Raw genomic sequence first — 10,579 nt, forward strand, 5'->3', positions numbered from 1 at the left:
AGCGTAGGTTTACAAGGTTAATTCCCGGGATGGCGGGACTGTCATATGCTGAGAGAATGGAGCAGCTGGGCCTGTACACTCTGGAGTTTAGAAGGATGAGAGGGCATCTCATTGAAACATATAAGATTGTTAAGGGCTTGGACACGCTAGAGGCAGGAAACATGTTCCCGATGTTGGGGGAGTTCAGAACCAGGGGCCGCAGTTTAAGAATAAGGAGTAAGCCATTTAGAACGGAGACGAGGAAACACTTTTTCTCACAGAGAGTGGTGAATCTGTGGAATTCTCTGCCTCGGAGGGCGGTGGAGGCCGGTTCTCTGTATACTTTCAAGAGAGAGCTAGATAGGGCTCTTAAAGATAGCGGAGTCAGGGGATATGGGGAGAAGGCAGGAACGGGGTACTAATTGGGGATGATCAGCCATGACCACATTGAATGGCGGTGCTGGCTCGAAGGGCCGAATGGCCTACTCCTGCACCTATTGTCTATGTTTCTATGTTTCGTCAGACCTGTTTTGGATGAGGACCATTCTTCAGAGAATGAACAAGGCTCCCGACCCGAAACGTTAACTGTCCTTTTTCACCTGAGATGCTGCACGACCCGCTGAGTTTCTCCATCGCTCTGCGTCTATCTTTAAAATCAGGAAGGTACACAAAAATGCTGGAGAAACACAGCGGGTGCAGCAGCATCTAAGGAGCGAAGGAAATAGGCGACGTTTCGGGCCGAAACCCTTCTTCAAACTGATGGGGGGTGGGGGGGAGAGATGGAAGGAAAAAGGGAGGAGGAGGAGCCCGAGGGCGGGGGGATGGGAGGAGACAGCTCAAGGGTTAAGGAAGGGGAGGAGACAGCAAGGGCTAGCAAAACTGGGAGAATTCAATGTTAATGCCATCCGGACACAAGCAACCCAGGCGGAATATGAGGTGCTGTTCCTCCAATTTCCTGTGTTGCTCGCTCTGGCCATGGAGGAGACCCAGGACAGAGAGGTCGGATTGGGAATGGGAGGGGGAGTTGAAGTGCTGAGCCACCGGGAGTTCAGGTTGGTTATTGCGGACTGAGCGGAGGTGTTTGGCGAAACGATCGCCCAACCTCCGCTTAGTCTCCCCGATGTAAATCAGCTGACACCTAGAGCAGCGGATGCAGTAGATGAGGTTAGAGGAGATACAGGTGAACCTTTGTCGCACCTGGAACGATTGCTTGGGTCCTTGAATGGAATCTAGGGGGGAGGTGAAGGGACAGGTGTTGCATTTCTTGCGGTTGCAACGGAAAGTGCCCGGGGAGGGGGTGGTACGGGAGGGAAGGGAGTTGACAAGGAAGTTGCGGAGGGAGCGGTCTTTGCGGAAGGCAGACATGGGGGGAGATGGGAAGATGTGGCGAGTGGTGGGGTCACGTTGGAGGTGGCGGAAATGGCGGAGGATTATGTGTTGTATGTGACGGCTAGTGGGGTGAAAGGTGAGGACTAGGGGGACTCTGCCCTTGTTGCGAGCGCGGGGATGGGGAGAGAGAGCTGTGTTGCGGGGTATGGATGAGACCCTGGTGCGAGCCTCATCTATGGTGGTGGAGGGGAATCCCCGTTCCCTGAAGTACGAGGACATTTCCGATGCCCTGGTGTGGAACGTCTCATCCTGGGAGCAGATGCGGCGTAGACGGAGGAATTGGGAGGAGGGGATGGAGTCCTTACAGGGGGCAGGGTGGGAAGAAACCTAGGAATATGTTTGTTTAAAATCAGGAATATGTTTGTTTAATTCCCGATTGCTATTCTAACAATTGCACGTTCCAAATTCTTGATCGGACAGATATTACATTTTACATGAATTGAACCAAAAACATTGTACATTTCACATCAATTTACTCTCCTAACTGTTATGGCAGAACATATACGTTACTAACATAATGCAGATACTGGTGTTTAAGTTTCTGCTGAATGATATAAGCAGCAGGTCGGATATGTTTTTATCAAATTCTCTCTGTTTAAAATACGTGGAGAAATGTCCATTCTAAACAGCAGGAGAAGCAATTACACTTGAGTACTAAATGGTTCATTCCATATTGTGCAGTTTCAGCCCAATTTGTGTTGATGTTAAGACATGGTGTTTGTATTTATAACACAGACAAGTGTAATCTGTCCAGACCAGTGTGTGAAGGGACATGTCCTCATACTGCAGTCTAGGTAATCATCTCTTTGTTGATCCACATCAGACTGCGGGTCTCGTTGGGTTTACACTCATAGTCGATGCTGCCAAAGCTGTTCCCCCACTGGCAGTGGTCCCGCTTGTGATAGTTGTAGAACTTCACCTGCCAAACCGTCTCAAAGGTGCCAATGTCCATGAACTGGAGAGAGGGAAGGAGAGAGAGTGGGGGAGAGAGAGAGTGGAGGGAGGGGAGGGGTAGGGGAAGTGGAGGGGGAGAGGGAGGGATGGGGGTGGGGTGGGGGGAAGCGAAGGGACAGAGGGAGAGAGATAGGAGGGAAGGAGGGGGAGAGGGAGAGACAGGGAGAGATGGAGGGGGCAGAGGGATGGGGATGGAGAGGGAGGAGGGGGAGAGAGAGGCATTAGAGAGTTAGGAACAGAGGGAATGGGGGCATTATAGAGGAGGTGAGGAACAGAGAGAGGAGAGGGGGAGGAGAGGAAAGACGGAGAGGGGGGAGGATGAGGGGGGGGAGGGAGGAGAGGGAGAGGGGAGTGAGAGCGAGAGCAAAAAGGTGAGGGGGAGGGGAGGAGTGGAGAGGGAGGTGGGAGAGGGAGAGAGAGAGAGGGGAGGAAGGTTAGAGGGGGAGGGGGAGGGGGAAAGAGGTGAGGGGGAAGAAGGAGAGGGAGAGGGAGGGGGAAGGGAGCAGAGAGAGAGTGTAGAGGGGGGAGGGAGGGAGGGTGGGGGAGGGGAGGGGGAGAGAGTCTAGAGGGGGGAGGTTAGAGGGGAGGGGGGGGGGGAGAAGAGAAAAGAAAGATTCAGTAAAACTGGGTTCACTATAATGTTACATTTCAAAGCCAAATCAAAAGCCCAAACGCAAAGGATTAAATGTTACCAGAATGAGAGTGGAATTATGTTAATGACAATGTTCCTGAATGTATTAATACCAGTTTGCCAGTTGAATCATTCATGTTTACTTAGAATAAGATGAAATGCACTCTTCTGAAGAATGGCCTCGACCTGAAGTATCACCTATCCATGTTCTCCACAGATGCTGCCTGACCCGCTGAGTTACTCCAGCACTCTGTGAAACGTCACCTATCCATGTTCTCCACAGATGCTGCCTGACCCACTCAGTTATGGTGCAGCAGCATCTATGGAGCTAAGGAAATAGGCAACGTTTCGGGCCGAAATCCTTCTGGAAATAGGCAACATTTCGGGCCGAAACCCGTATGGGTTTCGGCCCGAAACGTTGCCTATTTCCTTAGCTCCATAGATGCTGCCTGCCCCTCTGAGTTACTCCAGCACTCTGTGAAACGTCACCTATCCATGTTCTCCACAGATGCTGCCTGACCCGCTGAGTTACTCCAGCACTCTGTGAAACGTCACCTATCCATGTTCTCCACAGATGCTGCCTGACCCGCTGAGTTACTCCAGCACTCTGTGAAACGTCACCTATCCATGTTCTCCACAGATGCTGCCTGACCCGCTGAGTTACTCCAGCACTCTGTGAAACGTCACCTATCCATGTTCTCCACAGATGCTGCCTGACCCCGCTGAGTTACTCCAGCACTCTGTGAAAACTTCACCTTTCCATGTTCTCTCCAGAGATGTAGCCAAGATCACATTGAATGGCGGTGCTGGCTCGAAGGGCCGAATGGCCTACTCGTGCACCTATTGTCTATTGTCTATTGAGAAGGGCAAAGGTTAAAGGAGATGCTCGGGGCAAGTTTTCGACGCGGGGAGGGGAACAGCTGCCAGGGATGGTGCTGGAGGGAGATACAATAGTGACATTTAAGGGGCATTTGGAAAGACACATGAATATGCAGGGAATGGAGGGATATGGATCACGTGCAGGCAGAGGAGATGAGTTTAACGGCTTCATGTTCAGCATGGACATTGTGGGCTGAAGGGCCTGTTCCTGTGCTGTACATGTCCTGTATTCTGTGTTCTAACATGGAAGGTGATCATACGTTGAAGTCCTTATTCTATTGCCCTCTGGATTAAGATGGAAATTATGCTTACACAATTACAGTTTACAGTTTAGTTTATTGTCACGTGTAACGAGGTACAGTGAAAAGCTTTTGTTGCGTGCTAACCAGTCAGTGGAAAGACAACACATGATTACAATCGATCCATTTACAGTGCACAGATACATGATAAGGGAATAACATTTAGTGCAAGGTAAAGCCAGCAAAGTCCGATCAAGGATAGTCCGAGGGTCACCAATGAGGTAGATAGTAGTTCAGGACCGCTCTCTGGTTGTGGTAGGACGGTTCAGTTGCCTGATAACAGCTGGGAAGAAACTGTCCCTGAATCTGGAGGTGTGCGTTTTCACACTTCTGTACCTCCTGCCCGATGGGAGAGGGGAGAAGAGGGAGTGACCGGGGTGAGACTGGTCCTTGATGATGCTGCTGGCCTTGCCGAGGCAGCGTGAGGTGTAGATGGAGTGAATGGAAGGGAGGTGTGATGGTCTGGGCTGCGGCCACAATTCGCTGAAATTTTCCTGTATTTCAACAGTTTATCCGTGTCTATCTATCTCCATCAAAGAGTATATAAATTGTCTAGAGTATAATTAGTGAATGTTATACCTAGCCTGCAAACATGGTCAATGAAGTTAGCTCGACAGGCCCCTGGGCTTGCCCGACTACTTAATCAGATGTTGGCTGGCTTGCAGCTTCTAGCTAATGTGATATTGTCAACCTTGATACAGACATCTATCACCATCAGGCCCGAAGCTTTCAACCATGGCCCCGTGTCAGAAGATATTTTGGCGAAAACAGGTGGAAGTCTCAGATTTCCGCTTCTCTTCCCGACATCACAGTTGGAAGGTCACTGGAATTTTCATCTTATTCTGAATTCACCCACAATCTCCTCCCCATCTCATTATATGCAGTGAAACAAAACAACAACAGCTGCTGCTGAAAAGAATCAATAAGGGATGAGCCCTTCATCAAACAAGCCAAATAGCCCCTGTCCCACTTAGGCCATTTTTTCGGCGACTACAGGTGACTAGGCTGCCACCACATGTTCGCGGGGTGACGCCTGTACGGTCGTGAGTCGTCTCCTCAAGTCGCCTAAAGAGTCGTAACGTTTATCTGGTCGCCGCTGGATTTTGAAATGTTCAAAACGTTTCAGCGACTGTGGGCTTGACGTAGCTTGTCTTCTCCTGACGTAGGCACTGTTGTAGGTTGTCGCCAGGTGACGTTGTTTGTTGCCAGGTGCCGACTTTGGTGAATTCCATCGGCGACCGGTAGCCGGCGACAGGTAGCGGCGACTGAATTGTCTTCAGTTGTTAACAATGATAGATAGAGCAGAAGGTAGACAAAAATGCTGGGGAAACTCAGTGGGTGAGGCAGCATCTATGGAGCGAAGGAATAGGTGACGTTTTGGGTCGAGACATGTCTTCAGATGGATGTGGAGGTGGAGGGGGGCGGGAAAAAAAGAGGAAGAGGCGGAGACAGTGGGCTGTGGGAGAGCTGGGAAGGAGAGGGGAAGGAGGGAGAAAGCAAGGACTACCTGAAATTAGAGAAGTCAATGTTCATACCGCTGGGGTGTAAACTACCCAAGCGAAATATGAGGTGCTGCTCCTCCAATTTCGCAAATTGTTGTCTGTGTGGGAAGGAACTGCAGATGCTGGTTTACACTGAAGATAGACACAAAATGCTGGAGTAACTCAGTGGGACAGGCAGCATCTTTGGAGAGAAGGAATGTGTCTAAAGGCAAAAGGCCTTTGATAAGGTGCCGCACGTCAGGCTGCTAGGGAAGACAAGAGCCCAATGTATAAAAGGACAGATACTAGCATGGATGGCAGGTTGGCTGCCAGTGACTAGTGGAGTTCCGCAGGGGTCGGTGTTGGGGCCGCTACTCTTCACGTTGTATATTAATGATTTGGACGAGGGGATTGAAGGCTTTGTGGCCAAGTTTACAGATGATGCTAAAATAGGTGGAGGGGCAGGCAGTGTATGGGAAGCACGGACTCTGCAGAAGGACTTGGACAGGTTAGGGGAGTGGGCAGAGAAGTGGCAGATTCAGTGTAGCAATGTGTGGAGTCGTGCATTTTGGTAATTGGAATAAAGGCGTAGACTATGTTCTAAATGGAGAGAGAATCCAGAAATCAGAGGTACAAAGGGACTTGGGAATGATGGTGCAGGATTCCCAAAATGTTAATCCACAAGTGGAATCGGTAGTAAGGGAATCAAGTTCAATGCTAGCATTTATATCAAGAGGACTGGAATACAGGGATGTAACACTGAGGCTCTATAGGGCACTGGTCAGGCCGCATTTGGAATATTATGAGCAAATTTAGGCCCCATATCTGAGGAAGGATGTGCCGGCTCTGGAGAGGGTCCAGGGGAGGTTTACAAGAATGAACCCAGGAATGAGTGGGTTAACGTATGATGAGCGTTTGTTGGCACTGGGCCTGTACTCGCTGGAGTTTAGAAGGATGAGGGGGGGGGGGGGTACCTCATTGAAACGTACAGAATAGTGAAAGGCCTGGATAGAGTGGATGTGGAGAGGATGTTTCCACTAGTGGGAGAGTCTAGGACTAGAGGCCACAGCGTCAGAATTAAAGAGCGCTCTTTTAGAAGGAGGTGAGGAGGAACTTCTTTAGTCAGTGGTGAATCTGTGGAACTCATTGCCACAGAGGGCTGTGGAGGCCAAGTCAGTGGATGTTTTTAAGGCAGAGGTAGACAAATTCTTGATTAGAACGGGTGTGAAGGGTTATGGGAGGAAGGCAGGAAAATGGGATTAGGAGGCAAAGATCAGCCATGATTGAATGGGTAGAGTAGACTCGATGGGCCGAATGGCCTAATTCTACTATAACTTGTGAACTTGTGATTGGGCAACGTTTTGGGTCCAGTTAGACTAGGCAGTCTTATTGACATGCTATGTTTTGACGGAGGATGATGTGAGAACTGAGCAAATCTGTTTGCAAGTGGCAGTGTTGGAATAAGAAGTCAGTCACAAGCAGTCATGGGAGGCAGTGCCTACCCTAAATAAAATTATAAAATGGCAATTATTAAATATAAATAGTAAAGGCACGGGAGAGTTATGCTTCCCTAAGAGATTGATCTCTTATGTAGGCGTAATTCTCCGTGCCTTTCATCCACAGTACATGTAACACACGGGCGTATGTGCTACACACGTGCCATCAACGCTGCTTCAAGACATCAGGGTCTACAAAGGCAGCTGAAATTCTGTCTTTACACCGTGGACTGCGTGCATGTGCCTGCCGCGCACCAGCGTGCATGTGCCGCGCATGCACACAGTCCACGCGCATGTTTCTGGGCGGGTTTTTCAAAGACGGATAGTGATTATCTTAAGAGTTTCTCTAAGCAATCTTATGAGGAAAAGACCAAAATAATTAAAAATGGCGGACCAACACTGGAACTTAAAGAACACTGATGTGCAATGACAATAAAAGATATTATTATTATTATTATTATTATTATTAACTTTAACAGTGCAAAGGAACAAAAATAATTGGAACATTTAAAACAGCTCGGTACAACAGGAAAGAGTGGCCATGCAGTTGAATTTCAACAAATAGAATGTGGTAAGTACATTTCTTTGAGCTATATGTTTTTAAATACTTTCGAAGACAAATTACTTTATAAAAGTCGAGAGAACAATCTGCGCGTATGCGGTTTTCAAGATTATTTTTAAACGCCGACTAACCAAAGATACTGACTGCCTACCCTGAGTAAATTACTCACGGCATGTGCATGGTCACAAGGCAGAGACTGTGAACACTCAGAGTGTTGGTGTGATGATGAATCAGTAATATATTCACGGCTGAGAAAGATTTTTGCATGTACAGCTCCTTGGCTGATTGATTGAAAGATACAGCATAGAAACTGGCCCTTCAGCCCACCATGTCCAGGCCGACCATCGATCGGCCATTCACACACCAGGTCTGTGTTGTCCAACTTTCACGTCTCCTCCCTACACACTTGGGGCAATTTACAGACGGGAGGAAACCAGAGCACCCGGAGGAAATGCTGGAGTTTAGAAGAATGAGGGGGGACCTCATTGAAACGTACAGAATAGTGAAAGGCTTGGATAGAGTGGATGTGGAGAGGATGTCTCCACTAGTGGGAGAGTCTAGGACCAGAGGGCACAGCCTCAGAATTAAGAGCCTCAGAATTTTTGAAAGGAGGTGAGGAGGGATTTCTTTAGCCAGAGGGTGGTGAATCTGTGGGATTCTTTGCCACAGACGGCTGTTGAGGCCACAAGTCAGTGGATATATTTAAGGCAGAGATAGATAGATTCTAGATTAGTATGGGTGTCAGAGGTTATGGGGAGAAGGCAGGAGAATGGGGTTAGGAGGGAGAGATAGATCAGCCATGATTGAATGGTGGAGTAGACTTGATGGGCCGAATGGCCTAATTCTGCTCCCATCAGTTATTATCTTATGAAGAAACCCACGCAGTCACAGGAAAAACGTGCAAACTCTACATAGACAGCATCCGAGGTAAGGATTGAACCCAGCTATCCAACGCCATGAGGCAGCAGCTCTACCCGCTGCACCACCGTGCCGCCTCTGATTGATGAATGGTCCAAATACCATTGACTGTGAACTGTAGCCTCGATGTACACATTGGCATCATCATCAGCGGTCACTCAAGACGAGTGTGACTGTCCTCTCATGGAGGACGCCTGCCTGTGCATGACTTTGTTTAACGTGGGGAGACTGGTGCACAGACAGCTACCTGACTTTTCGGGTCGAGACCCTTCTTCAGACTGAGTCAGGGGACTGAGATCCAATTCCCAGGATAGCGGGACTGTCATACGCTGAGAGAATGGAGCAGCTGGACTTGTGCACTCTGGAGTTTAGAAGGATGAGAGGAAATCTCATTGAAACATATAAGATTATTGAATGGCGGTGCTGGCTCGAAGGGCCGAATGGCCTACTGCACCTATTGTCTATATTGTTTATTGAGAGGGAGACTAGAGATATGGAATGGTAAGATGTGAAAACAATAGACAATAGGTGCAGGAATAGGCCATTCGGCCCATCGAGCCAGCACCGCCATTCAATGTGATCATGGCTGATCATCCACAATCAGTACCCCTGCAGATCAGCAGATCAAAGTAGATGAAATGTGTAGGAAAGAACTGAGATGCTGGTTTACACTGAAGATAGACGGACAAAATGCTGGAGTAACTCAGCAGGTCAGGCAGGCAGCATCTGTGGAGAGTAGGAATGGGTGATGTTTCGGGTCGAGACCCTTCTTCAGAAGGAGTCTTGGTGACTTGGTGAACTGGTGAACCGGAATGAGGTGGGAATGTTATTGACTAACCTGAATGTGGACTTGCAGAGGCTGCCGTTCGCCACTCTTGGTGTGAACTACTCCTTCTGTGTCGTAAAACCCGGTGTAGTTCACCGTCTGTGGGTCCCTCGAAGTCTCCTCCAAGGAGACAGGTACTGTGCCCACCAACATCGACCTGAAATCACACAGGAGCCTTCTTATACACAATACACAATAGACAATAGGTGCAGGAGTAGGCCATTCAGCCCTTCCAGCCAGCACCGCCATTCAATGCGATCGTGGCTGATCATCCCCAATCACTACCCCAATGGGCAAGTATAGACTCTCCGTCTGAAGAAGGATCTCGACTTGAAACATCAGCCATTCCTTCACTCCAGAGATGCTGCCTGACCCGCTGAGTTACTCCAGCATGTTGTGTCTATCTTCAGGGTAAACCAGCATCTGCAGTTCCTTCCTGCACACTAAGTATTTAAGGTAGGTTACACAAAAAAAAGCTGGAGAAACTCAGCGGGTGCAGCAGCATCTATGGAGCGAAGGAAATAGGCAACGTTTCGGGCCGAAACCCTTCTTCAGACTGATGACTGAAGTATTTAAGGTAACCTTTTTCCAAATAAGGATGATATTAACCCTCCCTCTAAACACGAGTTAATCGGCCATGTTCAGGTATCTCGGCATCTTAAGGGCAAGGGTCTGCCACAAACAGAGAGAGGCACAAAATGCTGGAGTAACTCAGTGAACCCAACCCGAATCTTCGCCTATCCATGTTCCCCAGAGATGCTGCCTGCCTGCCTGCCTGCCTGGCCCGCTGAGTACAGGACTAGTATAAACCAGAGATAGACACAAAATGCTGGAGTAACTCAGCAGGACAGGCGGACAGGCAGCATCTCTGGGTAACATGGATAGGTGAAGATACCTTGTAAACCAGTATCTGCAGTTCCTTCTGATTACATTGACCACAGACACTGAAGGTGTACGCGCCCGCCCGCCCACCCGCCAATGTCACGGCCAAACCCAGCCCTGTCTTTCTGCTTTGTTGTAAAATTAATAACAATGCAAGAAATATCATGGGCACAAATAGACAATTTACCCCTCCAGCGGGAAGACGGGACAAGTGTGTAATCGTGGAAACAGAGACACTCGGTGTAGGAGTGGGCCACTCGGCCCTTCAAGCCAGCACCGTCAT

The 10,579-nt window shown here is 49.0% G+C and overlaps 1 protein-coding gene across 1 annotated transcript; it reads right to left on the bottom strand.

The window, feature by feature from the left end:
- Positions 1-1,805: 1,805 nt before the first annotated feature.
- Positions 1,806-9,571, bottom strand: LOC129715225 (CB1 cannabinoid receptor-interacting protein 1-like; the record flags this gene model as incomplete). Its single annotated transcript, XM_055665084.1, has 2 exons — positions 1,806-2,323; positions 9,427-9,571. Coding segments are annotated over 2 exons (310 nt in total), but the record flags the coding sequence as incomplete, so codon positions are not given.
- Between the last annotated feature and the right edge of the window lie 1,008 nt (positions 9,572-10,579).

Source organism: Leucoraja erinacea, unplaced genomic scaffold (genome assembly GCF_028641065.1).
Source record: "Leucoraja erinacea ecotype New England unplaced genomic scaffold, Leri_hhj_1 Leri_1061S, whole genome shotgun sequence".
NCBI lineage: Eukaryota > Metazoa > Chordata > Chondrichthyes > Rajiformes > Rajidae > Leucoraja > Leucoraja erinaceus.